The sequence below is a fragment of the Arvicola amphibius genome, chromosome 14 (assembly GCF_903992535.2).
Source record: "Arvicola amphibius chromosome 14, mArvAmp1.2, whole genome shotgun sequence".
NCBI classification, from domain to species: Eukaryota; Metazoa; Chordata; class Mammalia; order Rodentia; family Cricetidae; genus Arvicola; species Arvicola amphibius.
Genome location: NC_052060.1, coordinates 26,975,558 through 26,997,317, shown reverse-complemented (window position 1 = coordinate 26,997,317; position 21,760 = coordinate 26,975,558). Strand labels below are relative to the sequence as shown.

Below are 21,760 nucleotides of genomic sequence, written 5' to 3'. Positions count from 1 at the left end.
AAACTGGCATGAAGAAAAATCTTAGAATATACTTTCAAAAAACCAAAACCACCTTTGATGATATAACTATGAAATAGACCACTAATATAACTTTACATGAAGCTTATGAAGTTTCTGGTTTTCTTCAACTTTGGCCTGTCAGCAGTTTCGATTCCACTCACATTCACACTGATGATTTTCTGACTTTGGATTTTTAATGCTTGTTTTACTGCAATGTTGAGTAGTTCCTGGCATGGATATGTCAAATAACTGCTGAAAAAACAAGAGAGCAGAGATGAAATAAAGAAAAGAAAGAGAGAAATGGAGATGGGAGGGAGGGAGAGAAGTAGGGGGGAACAAAGGAAGGAAGATGAGAAGATGAGAGGAAAGAAAAGAAGATGGGAGGGAAAGAGGAAGGAAGGAAGGGAGACATGAGAAGAATGGAAAACAATTCATTGATTAATTCACAAAATGTGTCATTAGGTATGCTGCATTCATGATCCAATTTTATTTATATTTCAATATTGGTTTTTTATATTTCATGTTTTAATATTTTATATTGTATTGATATCATTGTCATTCAATGCCTATGGTGAAACCTCTCATTACTATTCCACATATTTCAGTCTAGGCTACATTCATGGCTTCAAATGCATGGTCTCAGCAATGCTTTGATAAATTAAAGAAGTTGTGTTCCTCATAGCTGCCCAGATACAGAGGAGCCTCTTCTTTCACAAGTCCTAAAATTTCCATCTTTATCTTTTCTACCAATTTGGTGTCTACCATAAATAGAAAGTAATTTATAAAGAGCAAACTTAACAAAAGCATGCAAAATAATATTTAAATATAAGCACATCCAAGAGAATACTGAAGGACTAATATACAATTTTCTATCATTCCAATTCAACTTAATATTCTTAATGAATTTAAGTAATTTTCTTTTAATTCAAAATTCTCATAGTACATAAACTAATCTGGCTGCCCATTTTATCTCAATGTCATATTGTCTTATTCTCTGAATTTGTTTATACCTATAGACCTAGTACATCTTTGTTAGTGCCATGCCTTCTATAGGCATCTGCCATTTGATGTTGTGTAGATTCTTGTTCCTTACTCTAATCTTCTCCATTACTGTTGGCTTGAAATTCCTTTGGAATTCATTTTAAATATACATCAATTATTGCCCTCTTCACTTGTTTGAGACTCTTTCTTCTTATAAAAATTCCACAAAGCATTAAAATGAAATGAACTAAATGAAACATAGCCATACTCCTTCCTTTCAAAAGCCCAAGTAGAGGCCCAGAATGCATCCTTTATTGTCACTGGAGAAAATATGTGTTAAGGAATCAAGAGGACTTTTTGGTTCAAATTACTTAACACTGTGCACATTACTTAGTGTTTGGGTTGTAGTTCTTCTATAAAGGAGGGATGCCAGTAAAAAATGACATAGCTGGGATAAAAATTAAATCCCTTTCCCCATTAATATTTTCCAAAACACAAGCTCTTATACAATGAGCACACCACTACAAACAAACTGGAAAGGAGCGAATTCAGTGACCAACCACCCCCCATTTCATTGATTAATAGTAGAGGCAATATTAAACGCAGCAATGTCTGATTTTTAAATCTGCCTTAACAAATATTATTTCTCACTCCCTCTCAACCAAATCAAAACACATTTAACAAGATATCCTGAAATATGCTGTTGCTAAATGGGTTTCTTCTCTGGCTACCACAGCACTTCCCTTTGGTGTTTGTTCATTAAGTGGAGGAATGAGGTCTACTCTTGAGTCCTCTCCTTGATACTGAGACAATTTGGTTTGGAAATAATTTGGAAATAATTTATGAGGTTATTTGTTAATCCATCTGGACACTTACAAGAACTGTAATTCTTCCTGGAATAAAAAGGCCTCTTATCCCTTTCCTTATTCACTGATAAGTACCTAACAAAGGTATTTGAACTGCCAGAAACAAGTTCTCGTGTAAGCTTTGCAACTATTTTGGCTACAAGCTGGACAACTCAAATTTTTCTTGGTCACAATGTTATCATTTGGAAATGGCTGCTATACCTATGCCACACATATTTTCTGAGTAAGAGAATGCCATAAAATGGTATGACCTGAGAGTGGGGCAACAGCTCAGCTGTTGAGACTTACTTCAAAGAACCAGATTTCAGTTCCCAGCATTCCCATCTAGCAGCTCACAACCAACTACCTGCAAATTCAGTTCTATTCTAGAAGATCTGATATCTTCTGACCTCCACAGGTACCCATTTCTGTGTGTGAATAATAACACACACACGCGCACACACACAAACCCTCTCATTTTTAAAATGCCATCTTTAAAAATGGGCAAGTCTTTGTTATTTCTGTTCTCATTATTACATTGTCATAATCTACATGAATGCCAAGATGAATGACAGACACCTTCTAAACCAGGAACTGAAAATCCGGAAGGTTAGAACTAAATAAAAGCCTCGGCAATTGACTTATATTCTCTCTGCTGTTTAAACACTACCTGGGTTCCATTCCAACTCTTCTTGCAGAATACTGCCATTCAGGACAGTTTCTGGTCTGTGATGCCCGAGAGCCCAGAGCGTGTGCCTGCCTGGAACCTGATCTCACAGTCTATTCACTCTTAGCCCAACTTTGCCTCCCATGCTGATCAACCTTGCCAGGTTCCAGGTGTCTACTTCCGTTTCCCAGCTCTTGCCATCACCATGTGAACTTGCTCTTCTCATTCTCACCCTTCCAGAGTTCCATTTCCAATTTCCTTCCTTTCTTTAGCCCCCGATCAGCTCTAGTGGCTGATATCCAGGTAACTCCATGTTAGAACTGCTTCCCAGAAGCCCACCTGCCCAAGTAGGCAAGCTTGTCTTGGCCTACATGCTCCAGAAAACAAAAGAGGATCCCTCTGCCTCTATGATCAGACGGATCTCAGGCACCAAGACTGTTATAACACCTTCTTTGCTACAAGAAACACCAACATCATATGATCTCCGTGAATCATCTATCTCTTTTCCTCAGCATTCAGCCTTTTGGTCTTGGATTGCTAATACCACCAAAGCGTCTTGCTGCTTCGGCTCCTTGTGGTGTGTTCTCACTCTGCCACTATTTTTCTATGCATCCTTTGCAAACTTTGTACATTTCTCCTTTCCGACTCCTTTCAGCTTTCCTCTCTAAGCAAAAGAAACCACGACACCAGTCCCACTATAAAGTGTATGCAAATCTAACGAACCCAATCAAAGTGTGCTCATGAAAAGCTGTTTTTCATGTGCCCTTTGAAGCCATTTCCCATGAACAGGAATCTTAATTAGATGACCAAATTTAGAAGGATAATACATCTTTCAAGAAAGCTAAGCATGCTTAATCCGTGATCCTCTAAACTAGAAAACTCTATTTTTCACCTACCCAGGACGGCACAGCTGTACTTCACATAAGTTTTAATTTTTTTTTTTCTTGAAAGAACTTCTGTAGTAGGTCTTCAAATTGCTAGAATGGTATGGAATTGTGCGAAGTTTAATTTTCAGTTTGCAAAGAGATGGTGGAAGACACAGATGAGCACACTTGTCATGCAATTTGGAAAAATTCGAGTGGAGATGAATGAATAAATAACTACAGAAGCAAAGCAGCAATAGCCATAAGATAACAGTACCAATTTAAATTTAATCGTTCATTCCCAGAATAACCATTAGGATTGTACAAATATTTATCTTTTAGCTTCAACATTGTCCATGTTGAAACAATTAATTGAAAATTATGTCGTATATATGTCACAGAAGTTAACGTCTTACTAATTAATTAAAATTTTGTTTCTCAGTGGCATTTTATATTTGATAAAGACAAAAAATATATTATTTCTGAAAGACATTTGGCAGGCAAGATCCACGTGCTAAATATTACCCTAGATTCCTTAAGACTGAAAGTCAATACTTTTATCTTTCTTGGTAGTTTACTAAATTAAATCAGTCACGGACATAGAATTACTTTTTTTTTTTTTTTTTTTTTTTGGTTTTTCGAGACAGGGTTTCTCTGCAGCTTTTTTAGAGCTTGTCCTGGAACTAGCTCTTGTAGACCAGGCTGGCCTCGAACTCACAGAGATCCGCCTGCCTCTGCCTCCCGAGTGCTGGGATTAAAGGTGTGCGCCACCACCGCCCGGCTAGAATTACTTTTGAAAGACAGGTAGGCCAGGATGTCTAGGTGAAGCCGGGAGGCAAGAATGTCTAGTACAGACTTATTTCTTCGAGCTAGTTATGGACTGTGTGTGGCCTTCAAACACCATGTATGATTGGAATGTAGACTACATTCCAGTGTGGAATGGAAACCTGTTCTGGACTCAGTAATTTACCGTTGGAAACACTTTCCTCTTCTAGTCTTGTATTGTTCCCCCAGCCTGCCAAAACCTCCCTGGCCCAAATCACCACACACACTATCTTCTTGGAGTCCTTTTCCTTCATTTCCTTGACTAGTTATCATACCCTCTGCCTTAATGTTTCCTTCTTCCATCTGCCACACCTCTTCATCCTCCTACACTATTATGAATATCTCTGCCAGGATCAGTTACATATGCAAGCCCAGGGATCCTGCCTTCCATGTTTGAGCATCTAAAACTCACTCATCACACATAAAACACCTTTACCAATAGTTGTTCTTTTAATGAATACATGAGGGAATACGATTGACTACCATGCTGTGTTTTATGACGTGATGTTATTCAGAGGCTTCATGTACACCTATTTGAGAAGGTGGAGAAATAATTTCCACATGCTTGGTATTTCAGTCTAATTTGGATGTCCTGAATTTCAGTGAGAGAATCCATAAACACTAAAATGCTAACTTCATGTTCCCAGCTCTGTCTGAGTTAATTGTGAGTGATTTGCTTGCCTATGCAACACTGAATCCTTCTTTCCTCATTACTGTCATTCTCTAAAGTATTACTAATTTTTTTATCACTCTCAAAGGAAAGAAACTCTTCTCAAAAGAGTGTCATGTATTGAGTCTAGTGTTTCATCTTAATATATGATCACTAATAAAAATGTATAAAGCATGTTTCATAAATCCTGTGTGACTCTAAAATACTGACTCATCTCATTTAGAACCCCTGCCAGCTATCTGAATGCAGCATCAAAACACCATCAAAATGTATTTTGGGGGCTGGAGAGATGACTCAGTCAGCAAAGTACTTAGAGCACAAGGATGGAGATCTGAGTTCGAATATATAGCACTCACAGAAAGCAGTGTGGGCAAATCAAAGCATGCTGTAAAATCACAGCCCAGAGACAAAGAAATAAGGACTTTTGCAGCTTGCTAGCCAGTTAGTCTAGAAGAGTTCATGAATCCTAGATTCATTGACAGACCTTACCTCAAAAGCTAAGGTGGAACTGGTTGAAGAAGATCAACCTATGGCTTCCATATTCATATACATCCCACACATATGAGCAAAGACACACAAAGTTTTCTAATTTTGTCATACATAGAAGTTTCAGATGTAAAATGAATTAATAATTTAAATCAATGAATTTTGAAGAAAGATGATGATGATGATGTAATCTTAGGTCACCTGGTGTGTGTGTGTGTGTGTGTGTGTGTGTGTGTGTGTGTGTGTTTGTGTGTGTGTGTATCCATATCCCATGCATGTTAGCCAAGTACTAACCATACTACTGACCAATATTTCCTGCACCTCTGGCTTAGTTAAGAAAAAAAACTTAAGTATATTAAAATGCATAAAACATCTCACTTGATTTTCAAAAAATAACAGGTACAACAAAAAATGTCCTCTTATAGTGATAATTTTAAAAGTGCTAGCTATAATTTAAAACAAAAAAATTAAATAGTATTTACAAAGCAAAACCATAATGATGTAAATGAAAAATTAGAGGTATTAGAAATATTCTCCACTTAAAGGAAATAAGGTTTACTTTCCAAGTACATTCTGCATAACTTTGATTAAATGAAAAGTTAAATGAACACACATAGGAAAAATATTTAAAATTCATGACTGCAAAATAAAGTAAAATGTTAACAATCTGAAGCTTGGGAAAATAACTTGGGCTCAACAACCTAAATATCTATGAGTAGGTAATGCACTTAGGCACATTTTATCATAATATGACATGCACTCAAGTAAATAAATAATAAATTTAAATGAACAAGAGTCCTTCGTGGTTGATAAAAGGGCTTACAGTCACCATGTACAGAGAGTAAGTGACTGTAAAGTGTTCATCCCTAGGTGGAACATCTACATCACCACACCCACCAGGTTCAGGAAACAGTGCAGAAGAGGTAGGAGAAGGTTTTCAAAAGACAAAAATTATGGCGAACTTCTGGAACCACTGTCATCTGAGCATGAAAGAGCCACAGCAGCTGTGGTTAGGCGCACAAGATCTGAACAAGATCAAACAACAGTTCAAAACAAATATCCAAGATTCCACCTATGGAGCATGCACAACTGGCATTTGAGGGCTACGAATAATTTTTTTGGGGGGAGATGTGGCTCCTAGAATGTTGCACAAGCTCCAGAAGAATACCCAGCACCTATGTGCATACAAGCAGCAGCAACTAGACTCAATTGCTCACAAAAGCGAGTCATGAAGTTGGCAGAATTGAGAGGGGAACTTGTTGGGAGTCTCTGGAAAGAACAGGGCATGTGGGAATGAATATGATGAAAATGCAATATATCATATTTGTCTATTAAATTCTTAAATATTTTTAATTCTAAAGAATTGAATAAAAAAGGATTTCTGAAATAATTATAATTTCTATTTAATTATATTATTTTAAAATACACAAATAATTATTTATTGCTGTCATTTGAAGGGTTGTTAGGCATTGAACAAGAAGCAAATATATTTATAAAACATATTTGTTCCCCATAAGAATTTATAATGTTTTTGACAGCCAATAAGTTTTGTGCAATCAAATCAAATGTGTAACCAACCATGTGGCCTTGTAATATATTGTATAGGGTATATTTAATTAAGTGTTTAGCAGTCATGTGCTTCCAAGATGGCAAATTCAATTAGAAGAGTTTGCCTTAGGCTCAAGCTTAAAGTGTAGGAAGCCAAGAAGCCAGCCTATGGGAAGATATTGACTCTTACCTTTCACAGACACGGTAGTGGACCAGTAGAACCTTCTATTCCTATTTAAGGCTAATGGATTCAAGAGCAAGAAAGTGAGAGGAGGGGTAGAATTCCTGTTCTGCTTGGCTACGGGTGAAAGTGTATAAGACAAGAAACAAATGGCCATTATGTAAAAAGGAAATTACAGGAACAACAGATCTAAGGTGACTAAAAACATCCAGGAAACAGGTACCAGAGAGTTGGCCCTGAAGCTGCCTAAACTAAGGGTAAGGATATGGAAACATAAGGAAATGAAGAGCAGGGAGAATAAAATGAGCACAGCATTGTAGAGAACTACCTTCAAGCCTCGGCTGGTCCCCACGAAAGGCAATCAGACCAGAAAAACATTGTCTTTATTATTCTGACACTAGAACTCAAAACAGTGTATCCTCTAAAATATTAATTCAAAATATATGTATACAACATCTATAATTTTTCCTAAATATATTTATACCCTTGAATCTCCTTTCTATCCTCTTGTTCCAAACCTGATGGCAAAGGCAATGTCTTGGTTGTATCTGATATTCTCTATGACAGTGATACGGTTATTTATGTCAAAACCACAACATAAGAGTTTAAAATGTGTGCATCAAGACTGGATAGACTGTTATTCAGCTACCAGTTAAACTCCAAATGGGGCTTTCCTTTTTGGATGAAAATAGTTGATATTAAGGGAAAGAAAAATAGTATCATAGACCCAACACTGATTTTAGATTCCAATGTTATTCATTCATTCATTCATTCATTCATTCACTTATTCATTGTATATGAGTGCATGTATGTGTGCAGGGGATATATATGTGTTCATATTTGAGGAAGTGTCCTTAATCATGTGTGGAGGTCAGTGGTTGGTTTCATATTTTTCTTCTATTGCCCTCTACCATGGTTTTTGAGCCACCATTACTCATGAAACCAGTATCTTTCCATATTGCTTAGGCTAGCTGCCCAGGGAACTCCTGGGATCTGCCTGTATCCAACCACACAGCTCTGGGCTTGTAGGCACACACACCATCACACCCAACCAACATTTTTACATGGCTGCTTAGGATCTCAACTCACGATCTTATGCATGTGCTGCTAGTATTTTACCCAAAGAGCAAGATCTCTATCCCCTTAAAAGCTCTTCTTCCACCAGGTGGTGGTGGCACACACCTTTAATCCCAGCACTCGGGAGGTAGAGGTAGGCCAATCTCTGTGAGTTTAAGGCCATCCTGGTGTACTAGAGCTAGTTCCAAGACAGGCTCCAAAGTGACAGAGAAAACCCGTCTCGAAAACCAAAAAACAAAAAACCTCATCTTTGGTTGCCTCTTTAAGATTCCAAGTGTTAACTATAAACACACAGTTAGTAGAATCTTTTGGGTTTGGGTCAATAGTAAAAGTCACAAAAAAAACTTATTACCATAAATACATTGTACATTTTATTTTCCCAAATAACACTGCAAAACAAAGATATTTACCACAGGTGGCCTTCATTCTTCCAAAAGAAGTAAAGCCTAGGGCAGGAGAAGCATCGGGTCAAGGCATACCACTTCCATGCTCTGTGTCATAGGTTAGTTGCTCACTCTTTCTGAGCCTTGATACGATGTTGAGGTACAATAGGGTCACTCCCAATGTTGAGAAGAACACTAAATTAGTATTTTGTAGCACTTGCAACAATATTAGATAGGCATTAAGCAATGTAAACATATTAGCTGCCTGTACAATCTGCTCATTAGTTGAGTGGCCTTGGACAAGTCACTTCATCTCCATGGCAACTCATTAGAAAATTAAGAGGCAAAAATAAAAGATCCCTAAGTTCCTCTTCCATGGCTGAAGAGGTCTGCCGATGAGGATGCATGTTCCATTTCACACTGAATTCACAAACCTTTTCCAAAAATGTAAGGCCAGAGAGAGACTGATTGTGCGGCTTGGATAAAGCATCTTCTAGAGGCTGATATCTGTATTCCAGACTTCACCCAGAAAAACAAGGGGACCCCAAGTAGCCATGTGATGTGAAACCAGAGAGAAGAGGAAACAAATGTCCCTTTGTAAAAGAGCAAGAGGGCTATCACGTACTTATGACTAAGGCTCTTCATTCATTTTTGTAACTAAGCAAATACTGCCCAGGCACATGGGAAGGAAGAGGTCATTGTCACTAACCCAAAGATACTGTCTTTTTTTTCCCCCTATCAATAGAAAATGTCAGGAGTTCATTTGAAATTCCAAGATGAATCCTCCGGTGCAGCATCTCTCTGAGACTGCTTGGTTTCAGTGTCTGTGAGATCGTGACATTCGGCTTTGATGAGGTCTCTGGAAATACAAGATGCTTCTATGTACCCAAGCTGACGGGGGCTAAATCTAAAACGACGATTTCAACAAAGTACAGTTTCTGCTGTCAATACTGCAAGTATGAGAAACACACAGAGCTTTGGGTTATATCAACACAAATCTGACTTCTATTAGCAGGGAGAGGCCACAAGTTATTTCAATAATATGCAGATATACAAGCAAAGTGTTTACTTCACTACCCCATAATGTTTCAACTATTTCTAAATTTGCTTTAAAATATAATAAATCCCTGGATTTTTTTCAACAACTAATTTGACTTCTTGAAGACTTTATTTCAAAGTATGATGCCTGTGAAAGCTATTCACTATGTATTTGTCCAGAGAAAGGAAATCTGAGAGGAGAGAAGGAAGCACAAAGCGGTTGAAGAGAAGTATCTTTTCACAGTCCTGCTTTCTATTCCTCCATTTGCACTTATTTTATCTCTCTGCATCCATACCCTGCCACGTACAATGTACATTCTCACAAAATAAATAAGCTAGCAAAATATGGAAAGGACTGTAAGACAAATACATGCCACCATTTAGCTAAGGTATCTTGAGCACATGTTTGAGAAACAATGAGTTAGAGAAGAAGCAGTCCTTAGGTGATGGCATCTGCAGTTGAGTCTAGCGTGATGTGTGTGATATGAATTAGTATGTATTATTAAGCTTACCGATATCAGCTCTACTTCCAGGGATGGTCTGCTAAAATGCTAGCCAAGTTCAAAGTCCAGAGTGGTCAGACACAAGTATGGTTATGATTTATTTCATGAATCTATCCTGAAGAGCATGTGTTGAAGACTTGGGTCCCTGGTGACGCAGTGTGCGGATCTGGGGCCTTTAGGAAGTCAATGGATCATGAGGGCTCCAAACTCACAGAAGATTAATCCATTGATAAAGTAATAAGTTAATGGCTTTTTGGAGCAGAGCTTTGTTATAAATGCAAGCACTCTTTTTTCTTTCTCTGTTGCCTAGCCAGTGTGAGGTGAATTGCTTTGCCCCTTCGTGTACTTTCCTTTTGGTGCACTGCCTTTCTCCTAACCCCCAGGCCCAGAAGCCAAGTGACTGTGGACCGAAACCATGAATCAAACTAAACCCTTCCTCCCTCCATGTTATTCATCTCAGGTATGTTGTCACGGTGACAGAGAATTAAAACAGGTCTTATTATTTCAAAGAAGCTGCCAAAATCTCTTTGCTATCTGTATGTTAATTAATGGCTGACTTAATTAGCAAAGAGGATAGAAGAAAAGCATTTTCTCTATTGATGAAAAGACTGGCTTTTAATTATCAAGATGAATTGCTAAAAATTCACATTCTCTGGCGAAAGGAAAAAATTCGATTGATGTGAATGGGCTTATATTCCCATACCTGAACACTCAAGGATTAAGACTCTGCTGTGGTCTATTCTATTCCCTAATGGTTTTATCCTGATGAATTCAGAAGATCTATGGTTCATTTGGACTGTGTCAATCCAATCCCATCTTGGCTCTGCTAACCCTTGAGACAGCATTTCATCCATCTAAATCATCCCTGAGGACCAAGAGCTAAGAATTCATTGAACTTACAAGCTATTTGGACACTTCTGCCTGCTGTAATGGAAAGCTATTAAATAACTGAAAGCTCAGCAGAATTTGGCCTATTATTTGAATTCAAATTCATTATAACTTCATCACCACAACTTCAATGAGTGCCTTGATAGCTTATTTATCAAAAATAGCCTAGACATTCAACAAAAGACAACTGACTCAAGTCAATTTACAATATTCTAACTTTGAATTGTTCAAATCTAGTGATGGAAATATGATAATAAAGCATTATCAACCACAGCACAAAATAACCTGAATGTCATAATTCATATCCAACTTGTAATTTGCAAGAGATACAAGTCGGGAGATTACTGCTTGGACTGCAAAGAATGTTCTAGGAAGCTGGATTGGAGTGGGAAGAAGCATGAGAGAGAAGAGACACAGGGGGTATAAGAGTGAATTCATACAAAACTTAGAAATGTATTAAATGCCAAACCCCTTATAAATCTATACACACACACTTACACACACACACACACACACACACACACACATTCATTCATACATGTTCTCTCAGTGAGAAATATGTATCACAGAATCTGTCTTTAAAATTTTAAATGTGCCTGTTTTGAAAAAAATGTAATTCTCTTTTTATCCCTTTAAAATGGTAATTTTGCTGACAATGATTCTCAAACTACATCTGTCATAATAAGACTGAAAATGTAACCAGCCTGCTGAGTGAAAACTGCCATTCTCAGAAACAGTTTAAATAGTACTGATAAAATCCTATCTTACATATTTTAAAATCTCTTCCAACCTAATAATATTCCATGAGTTTCTGAATTGTTAAAAGGGTCCGCCTAACTCTAGGTAAGGGTCATTGTTCTGACATCAGTGCCTATTCTGCTGTGTGAGTAGGTGAGAATGCAGACCTGAAAAACTCATATCCTATTGGCTATTGTGATGGTTTAAATATGAAGAGAGTTCATATATTTGAACATTGATTTTTAAACTCCCCTTTCCAAAGTTTAGCTTTTTCAATTTCTGTTCATTGAGACTCTACAATAATGGTCATAGGGCAAATAACACATTGATATTAATTCAATATGCTTTAACTCTTCTTTGTTGCTAGGAATGCAGTCATATATATATGAATCAAATTATTGGCCAACTCTACGTAGCTACCAGTGCACTGGACTTGAAGTAATAGGTGCAGGTCTTCAACATGTCATTTACCTACTGAAGCGAATTGCTAAAGCACACTAGAGGTGCCACTGCACACACTATCTGAAAGAATTAATGTGCACAGTAAATGGCTTACCTCATTTGTTCAAAAGTGGTTAAGTGTGCGTGATGTCATTTTACCCCGTGCTATCAATAAGACTAGCAGGCATTTATTGTAGAAAAACAGCTACCACCAACTGAACACTTAGCACAGACATTGTTAGTTCATGGAAGAGATCATGTTGCGTATTCTTATGTCTGTTTTATAGACAAGAGAACTGAGGCTTAGAGGTATAATTTTTACTCAGCTGGAATGCATTCTTGAAGAGTAGGGATTATTTCTTTCTTTCTTATATTTTAGAAGCCCGGTCAGCAGCGCTGTACCTCCTAGTACATAGTAAATTCCTTATATCCTTTAAAAAGTCTACAGATTTCTTCTTGATGAAGTAAAAAAAAAAAAAAAAACACCTAAGACTTCCGGTGTTATAGCATATATTTAACAAAGGCATTCATGTACTCCACAAAAACTATATATCTATTTGAAATTACAGAAATGAACGAGATGATTCTTAATAAGGATCTTGCAAACACTTAAAGTTACCGAAATATTTTAGAAACCAGCACTATACATTAGAGCAATAGTCTGTAATAATTAGACCTTCTTATACTACTAACTCTTTACCTATACCATTCTGTGTATAGAAAAATCAGGAAAAAGACTGTAAAAGTCATATTCATTTTCTTGTGTCACGATACACATGCATAAGTCTGACAAAATAGGGTTAGAAATGATGCCAATCGTGGGTGGCTCCGCAACCTGTGTGACCTCGTCACACTGTGTCTTCCTTGTATTTATGAAGTGACGTGGACTCCAAAATGCTTTTTTTTTTCTCTCATCCAATTGCCACTCATAAAAGCTTTTAAAGGTAGGGTGGAGTGAGTCCACATAGTTCAGTTACAGTAAATGTCTCAAAAATGTCACAAGGATGGCTTAGATAACAGAAGGAAAGAAAGGAGGAAAGACAGAGGAAGAGAGAGTGAGAGACGGAAGCAGGAGAACGCTAGCAGGGCTTCTGCTTCCTGCCACCATTTCCATTTCCATACCAGTGGGAAAAATGAGTGGAGATGACAGGAAGGAAAAAGAGGGGCAAAGAGAATTACTTTTTAAACAGAAAGGGAAGGAAAAATGAGGAAGAAAAGGGAAGGGGGAATGTGAATGGATAGGAGTGGCAATTTCTAAAGAAAAACAAAGGCACTAGTAGGGCTTCAAACAGACTCTCAGACCCTCCCTGCAAGACTAGCCCATTTAGGGAATCCTAAAACAAACATTTTAAACTTTCCTTGTGTGTGTATAAGCATACATCCGATTTCCACACATGAATGGTGTTGCATGATCTAGTGCTAAGCCTCTCTTATTTTAAGAAACATGCCTGAGAGGAGGCACCTCACCTCTTCAGCACCACAGACTGCAAATCCAGGAGACTGTGGATCTCCACACATGTGGGTGCCTACAGTCCCTGCTCAGTGTGTGCAGCTGAGATAATAGCCATGCTTCAAAGCAGAACCACCCATCTCTGAATCCCTTCTGCTGCCACCCACATCTCCGCAACACTTCTAAGCAGAACAGGAAACAAAACAATTTCCTACATCACACATGGAGACTATTCTCCACAGTGGGGCACACAGTTTACCACCAAACTAGGGAAAATGGAATTCAGGACAAAAGGTTTGAGAAAAAAAATGTTGACTTTCTTGGATTGAGTCACTATGACTAAAAATCTTAAAAGACCGGTTAGCCTGTCAGAGTAAAGGTTTTTTAACAAAAGAGGTAAATGCACAGGCTTGGGAGAATGGCACTGTCATTGTGAGACACCGGGTGTGCCATCTAAACTCCCTATGTCTCAGTCACTTTCATAATTGTATTGTGGAAATGAAATGCATTAATGGATTTAAATAACTAAATTCTGACACAATGATCTCTCACTGAACTTCTTACATGCCATTGATAAAAATGGCTGTAAGGAAGGGACGTGTATCTGAGGAGAGCACTCTCACTGTGGTACTGAGCAAAGCGATCCACAGAGGTATAGAGAGGGCCACTAATCTACCACATATGCGTATTAACTAATTTTACATTCACAAAAGCCCCACAAGGCCAATTTCCACAACACCCCCATTTTATCATTGGAGAAATCTGGGCAGAGAGACACACTGGCTCCAGTACTTCCCACTGGAAAATACCGGAATAGACTTACACCCAGGCAAGAGAATCCCGAATCGGAACCCCCGCATGCATTAGCTCTCCGGGAGTTAGATGTGGTTTTATATTATTTTAGTTTCATGGGATGATTGCTTTTTTTTTTTTTTCATTTTAGTTTAAATAGAGTCTCATTAGGTATCCTGGGCTTGCCTGGAACTCACAGAAACCTGTCTGCTTTGGGGGCACTAAAGGCATAAGCCACCCTGCCCAGCTGGAAATTATGTTTTTTGTTTGTTTGTTTGTTTATTGTTTTTTCAATCTCCGGTTAATAAGAAACTTTGATCAAAGCAGCCGGCTAATTAATAAGAGAAGCCAGACTAAGTAAGAGTCCAGACTTATCTAACGCCCTTATCTGTGTTGTATTCTGTAGCATAATACAGAAGTGGTTTTCCAAGGCCTGACTTTAGGAAAGGAAGACCCTGAGTAGGAAATGATTGCCTGTCATCATCTGTTTCCACCAGTCTTGGGGTGAAGCTGTAGGTACACCCCTCAAATCCTAAGGGCTGGAAATGCAGCTCACCAGGACAGCACTTTCTGAGTATTTACACAAGGCTCTTGGTATTGACACTGACAATTAATTAATTAATTAATTAGAGATAAAGCATTCATCATATGCAACCATTTTCATGAAGTCTTCCTTCAATCTTCCAAAAGAAAGTTACCTTGTCTTTTCCCTGTATCAGCAGAGGTCTTTATGATATATACACATACATGTGTATATGGGCAAATACATATGTCTCTACATATCAACATGTTTCTTTGCTTTCTTGCAGTGCGGGGGACTAAACTAAGGACCCTGAATATACTAAGCTGACAGAATCTACAACTACACTGTATCCCTAGCTGTTTTGTTTTATTTTGCTTTGTTTTGTGGACACAGGGTTTTACTCTGAAGATAAGACTAACTTTCAATTCACTATGTAGCCCAGGTTAACCTGACATTGATGATCCTCCTGCCTCAGCCTCTGAATGCTGCTTTTACATGTGTGCACCACCACACCCAGCCAAGCATATCGTGATTATTGTAACTGTGTTTCTTGAATTTTTCAAATTCCACCGTAAACTACTTAGAATCAGCAACTGTAGTTTTTGTCTGAAATTACCCTTAGAACAGCTGCTTTAACAGACAAATGTTTAGAACATAAGGATCCAGGAAACTTTTCTGACCATTATTTTATTAATAATAATGCTAAGCTAGGAACAAGCCTCCTCAGTTCCTGGATTCAATCCCCAGCACCCCAAATTACAATACACATGTCAATGACCTATGAGAAAGTATCAATCATGAAGAGAAAAGGATATTTGCATATTATAAGTAATTTAAATGTAAAATTTTGTGACTGAAAGAACTGAGAATTAATAAGCTTACATAAAAATTTCAAGGTTTCACAGCAAGGAAAGTTTCCAATCCTAAAATTCACCCAGGTCAAGTCATGTGCCTGCAATCTCCACATTAGGGGGAAGATCACACATCTCAGACTGCCTACTGTATTTAGAAATCTCCTCTCTTGCTGCCCATAAATAAGTAGGTAAATAAATAAATGTAATGCAGTCCAAACGGCACAGCTTTTAATTTTTTGGACAAATAAAAAATAATCCACAAGTAGAAATATTGAAGAGATTTCAAAATCACCCTCCAGGTTAAGAACACATATAAAAAGTTAAGACAATAAATCAATAAATATGAACCTTAGCAGTCAAAATGCGCTAACTATGACACAAGGAAAAAGCTTGAGGCACTTAATTGGAATAATGATTTATGATCAGATTGAATCAATAATTGATAACAGAAAAGGCACAGACTTAGAAGACTGATAGACTAGGGGTGAAAGCATTGGGAAAACCTTTTAACTTTGGTCCCTCAGCACGTAATCTTTCTCAGCTCCTGCTTCCCAAAATGGTTTCATGAAAGGGCTGCAGAGATGGCCCTGTTGTTCAGAGCACTGCCTGCTCTTCAAGAAGAACTGGGTTTACTCCCTAGGACCCCTATGGCAGTTCACAACTGTCTGTAACTCCAGTGCCAGAATTCCATTGCCCTACATGACATAATAAAATTAAATTAAAAACAAAATGTCTTTTTTATTTTTAATTTTTTGTTTTTTTTTTTTTGAGACAGGGTTTCTCTGTAGCTTTGGAGCCTACCCTGGAACTAGCTCTTGTAGACCAGGTTGACCTCAAACTCACAGAGATCCGCCTGCCTCTGTCTCCTGAGTGCTGGGATTAAAGGCATGAGACAACGCTGCCCAGAAAAATTTCTTATGAAAATAATGATGATAGATCTCAGAGATGACGGCTAACCCCACAGTATGTGGAAAACATACTCGAGTATTCAAGAATAAAATACTATCTTCCCCATGGCTGGGTATTGTTCACATTGTTGCTATTCTTATGAGAAGAGAGTATGCGTAAGGCCATGTTCTTAAGAAGAATGGAGAAGCAAGCTGCCATTGCTGCACTGGCTCATCATATGGTAGCAGAATTTATTATTCCTAGGAGAAAGGGAAGCAAAGTACAACCATCCAAAATTCAATATTTTTTCTTCACACTAATTTTTAAATCTATTCATTCATATCTGGAGATCAACACAAGAAAGCCAAGTTGGAGCCCCCCTTTCATAAATCTCTGTTTGTGGGTCACTCCATGTCATCTCCAGCAGCCAGCTTTGAAAGCAGAAGCATGGCACTTGGCACTAGTTCTCTGGGTATGTGATCACCAGGTCTACCTATTGTTGTCGTTTTCAGATATTTCCAGTCTAGTATCTGAACCTCAGTTTCCTGTAATATAAGGAGAGGCTGTTCCTTAAAAGCGCATGCCTAGAGCAGCTCAGTTCCACTCAGTGGTGCTTAGCCAGCTCCATTATCCCCTTCGGTTCTCCCTAGCTCTCCCCGAAGTGAGAAGTCTTGGGCCAATGTATTTTCAACTCTGAACTGGTTCTTGCCACCAGGGATGGATGGTCCAAGGCTGGCAATGCTATCTTACTGAGGAAACTGCCAATTTCAGAGACAAATATATTGATTATGGTTGCAGATAAATCAATGACCCAAAAGCAATTGGCTTTTTCCATTGGAAAAAAAAAAAAAAAAAAAAAAACTCTGTGCTACTTAATCTCCTAGAAAGCATGTGCCTGAAAACCCAGAATCTGCAAAGTCAAAGAGTACCCCAGAAACTAGGACACCTTTTGTTCTGGCAACTTTTCAAACTAGGAGAGAGAGAACTGGAGCTGAAAACTGCATTGAGGATTTCTGACACATTTTAGCAAAGTCAATGTCAAAAACAAAACCAAACTGAAGATATTCCAAGGGAAGGAAGTCCTAACACAGGCTCAACCACTGAGCTGGAGCTAAAGTTGAAGTCGTCTGTGCAGTGGTGTGTTAAACAGTTACTTTGACGCTATCTAGAACTGGCTTGGGTTTATTTGTACGGTTGCCATTTTGTGAGAAGAACTTTTCATTTTGAAAATTCTTAAATCACTTTCCTGAAGGCCAAAGCAAAGACAAAATTTTAGAAAATGGGAGCCCTAGATACACTTACTCCCAACTTCAATTCATACGTTCAGCTGTGGGAAATGAAAGCTCAAGCTCCCTTGCTTTTCTGTTATCTAACTTCTTATTCTTTGTGTGGGGAGACGGGGAGAGGGAGGTAGAAAGGGGAGGGAGCTTCATGGGAAGGGAACCTCAGATATTTTGTCAATGTAAAGGAACCATAGTGCGGTCGGTCTCCAAAGAAATATTAGTCATCTCCTACAATGAACTTTGTATTGTGTTCATATATGCAAATTGTGGTCTATTCATTAGCTCAAGAGTTACATGCCGTGTGTGTGTGTGTGTGTGTGTGTGTGTGTGTGACAGAGAGAGAGAGAGAGAGAGAGAGAGAGAGAGAGAGATAGAGATAGAGAGAGAGAGAGAGAGAAACTATCTATATATCTATATAGCCTTGTCCTCTCCCCCGACTTGGACAGTCACACACACACACACACACACACACACACCAGAGAGAAGAGAGAGAGAGAGAGAGAGAGAGAGAGAGAGAGAGAGAGAGAGAGAGAGAGAGAGAGTCAATAAATCTAGCAAGGAAGAAGCAAGCACTTAGAGCCGTCCAGGGAGAAGATAGCCTTTAAATAAATCTAAAGTGCTCTTGTGTTGCAGGCTCCTCCGCTCCTGCTTTCCAGCAAAGCCCTGTTGCTGAGGCCTCTTCATTTACAGATGCCCAACGACATTTTTAGATACTTGTGAGCTGATCTCCAGCTCAGTGCACCTGGCTCTTTCATTTGGAGGGAAAGGAGGGGGATAAAACAGAAGCATTTGCCCCTGCCCCGGCTGGGCAGGGATCCCTTCCCCAGCCCAGCATCTTACTCCTCTACCCCACCCCAGGCTGCTGCTCCACTTCCTAGCAAAATCCAGGAGGAGGCCAGCCAGCTAGGCAGGGCCACAGAATGGATCGAGTCTATTCGCTTCAGAGGCTCACCCCCTTTACATCCCGCCACGCCACCCACCCATCACCTTCTGCAGAGCTCTTCCTTGTCTTTGAGCCACCCAGCCCTGCAGGCTTCCCTCTCACCCCCGCCCCCGTGATCCCCAGAAGGATGTCCTCTGTAGGAAGAGGGCTGCCACCAAGTTGGAGAAACTTAGATGGTAAAGGTTGGTGTACCCTGGTCCTCCGGGAGGATCCTCAATCTGCAGAAGGCAAGAGAGGGCTGGTAGCCCTGGGCTTACCACGAGCACCGGGACGCCAGCGGCCAGCGAGTAGAGGAGCACAGGGGGCACAGCGCTGCTGTCCTCTGGGCCCGGATAGGGCTTGCGGTAGGAGCTGTCGTGGCAGAAGAATCCCTGCACGTTCACAGTGAACGTGTCTGTGTATTCGAAGTAGTACGCCAACATCACCGTCCCTGCCATGATCACCATCTGGAAATAGAGCATGCTGCTGATGAACGCAGCGGGCAGCAGGGGCATGCACGCCTCCCGGCCAAGTCGAGCCGAGCGGGCGGCCGGCGAGCCACAGGCCCCCTCAGGGCTCCGCCCAGGCACAGCCACCGGGGGCGCGGGGGCGGGGGCGGCGGGAGGCCGAGGTGGCGCGAGGCGGAGGCTGGCAGCCGCCAGAGGCAGAGGCGGAGGATGCGGCTGGGCTCCGGGATGCGCGGGCAGGATGCAGAGGAGGCGACTACCCCAGGACGAGTCCAGGCTGCCCTACCCGCCCCCTGCCCGCCGCCGCAAGCGCCGCCCGCCCGGGCGCGGGGTCGCGCGAAAGGGCGGGGAGTCCCCGGCCCCGGCACGGGAGCATCCGCCACACCGCAGCGCCGGGGTCAAGCCCTCGGGCCGGCCCGCGGAAAGCGGCGTCGGAGGCACCTGGTCCCCTTGGAGAGCGGGTGGATACTGTAGAGCTGCAGCTGCTAGCTCCCTGGCGGGGGTAAAATCCAAAATCCGAAGGGGAGGGGAGTCAGCAGAGATGGAGCTTCTAGAAACTCCCTTTCGAGGCACCAGCTGGGCTGTTTCAGACCTCCCGCACAGCGCCTGGGAAGACGGTGCGGGGACACATCTTCAGGGCGCAAAGCCCACCGAAGCGCAAAGTGTCCGGGTGGCGCCTGCGACTTCCAGCCTCTGTTCACGCGGCTGCCTGGACTCTGTGACCTCTGCGCTGGACAGCAGCTGGGCGGTGTGGCTTCCAGAATGATGACAGAAATTATCTCAAAGGATTTTATATTCTGGATGGCTTTGCTTCCCCTTCAGTTTTCCAAGGCTTTGTAAATAAAGCCGCAGAATCAAGGCTCCTAGATTCGGAGACATCATTTTAGGTACACCCGCTCTTCCCAAGTTCTACGTATATCCTTTCTCATCTTCTCAGTCTCTGATTAGCTGCTTGAGAGATGAGGCATTGCAGATTCTTGGGACCCAGGGGTACCAGTCACCAGGGAAGGCAGAAAGAGCTATGTGCTTCATGTCCCTAACTCCAGAGTTCAGGGAATTGCAGGGATTTCTCTGAGGTCAGGAGACTCACAGGGAGTCATAGCACAGGCATACCAAATGCAATCTTACGTAGCTATCCACACGTGTGCATGGATATTTAAGTAGCTTAGGAGCTATACATATGCAGAGAGCCAGTTCTGCAATGCCTAGTGAGTACTGCACACCAGCTTAGGCGATACCTTCAAGCCACCCTGACCCTGCTCATACCAGTCAGTCCAGCAGGCAGAGAAAATATCATGTGCACAAGGCAAGGGAAGGAAAATAACTTCAAGAGCTCTGCCCTTCTCATTAGATTGTGAAATTACTTACCAGGTTTCTGGGGGCGTTCATTCATTTTAATAGGTTGTTCTGGTGGCTTTTGGTGGTAGGCCTTTGTCATCAGGGAAATACAACATAAGCCCAAAGCAATAGCGGCTTTAATTTGGCAGACGACTGAGTGTGAGGATGGAGTGGTAATAGCACTGTGAATTTCTGGAAGGTTAAATTGATGTGAGATGGACCACCACATAATCACAAACACCATTCAACAATTATTTCAGAGAGCGCTTGACAGATCACTCTAAGTGATGGATATGACAGGCAGTTTTGACCAGTACAAAGTAAGTAAGATGCCTCTAAATGTACAAGAATGACTTGCCAGTTTATGAAAATGTGGCTACTCTAAAGATAGATGATGATGTAAGACTTCATTCAGAACACTGCTTCAAGGCTATAAAGGGGCTTGACTGCTCCTCTGGTCCCCTGGCTAGGACTGTCACTAACCTTCCCACTCAGTAATTTTTTTTTTTAGAAATAGTGTTAATTGTTAAGGGTTGCACCTTTGAAATAGTGAATGAAAATGCACGTTCTTTTTTAAATTAAAATATTTTGTGACAGCCCCAGTGTGTATTGATTGCCTTGTACTGGGCATGCATCAAAGCTCTTGTTCTGTTGCCCATTCTGTGCTGGCAGTATGACACATGGAGTAAATGTCCCTTTGAAAAGTTAATGTGGTCCCTCCCCTCCCAAGAACACAGACATAGCTTCACATGTACGACTTGCCAAGAGGTAGGGCGCACAGTGTTCGCCCATAGACTGCCATTGCCACAGTGACAGAGAGAGCATAAAGGGAGCACCAGCTAGACCACTGCCTCGACTCGGAAGTGAATGCTGCAGCTGGACTGCTCTAGAAACCTGGGCAAGAAGCCTGGCTTCTTTGGGGCGAAAAAAATCCTTAGTTCGCTGCATTAGCTTTACAATGGTGCTTAAATTATCTTTTAAAATCTTCTAAAAGTAAAAATATTTAATGTACATAAAGTTGACTCAGAGGTGTTACCAGTCACCTCCTGTGTCTTCCAGAATTGGAGCTTCTCTAAAGGACCTGGGCTTCTCTATAAGCTTGTACCGTG

At 40.5% G+C, this 21,760-nt stretch overlaps 1 protein-coding gene across 1 annotated transcript in view; it reads right to left on the bottom strand.

The window, feature by feature from the left end:
* Positions 1–19,361, bottom strand: part of Plppr5 (phospholipid phosphatase related 5) — a 107,766-nt gene extending 88,405 nt beyond the window's left edge. Inside the window, exon 1 of the mRNA XM_042054138.1 lies at positions 19,125–19,361. Coding sequence (XP_041910072.1) covers positions 19,125–19,361 — 237 coding nt within the window. The remainder of the gene's footprint in view (positions 1–19,124) is intronic.
* Between the last annotated feature and the right edge of the window lie 2,399 nt (positions 19,362–21,760).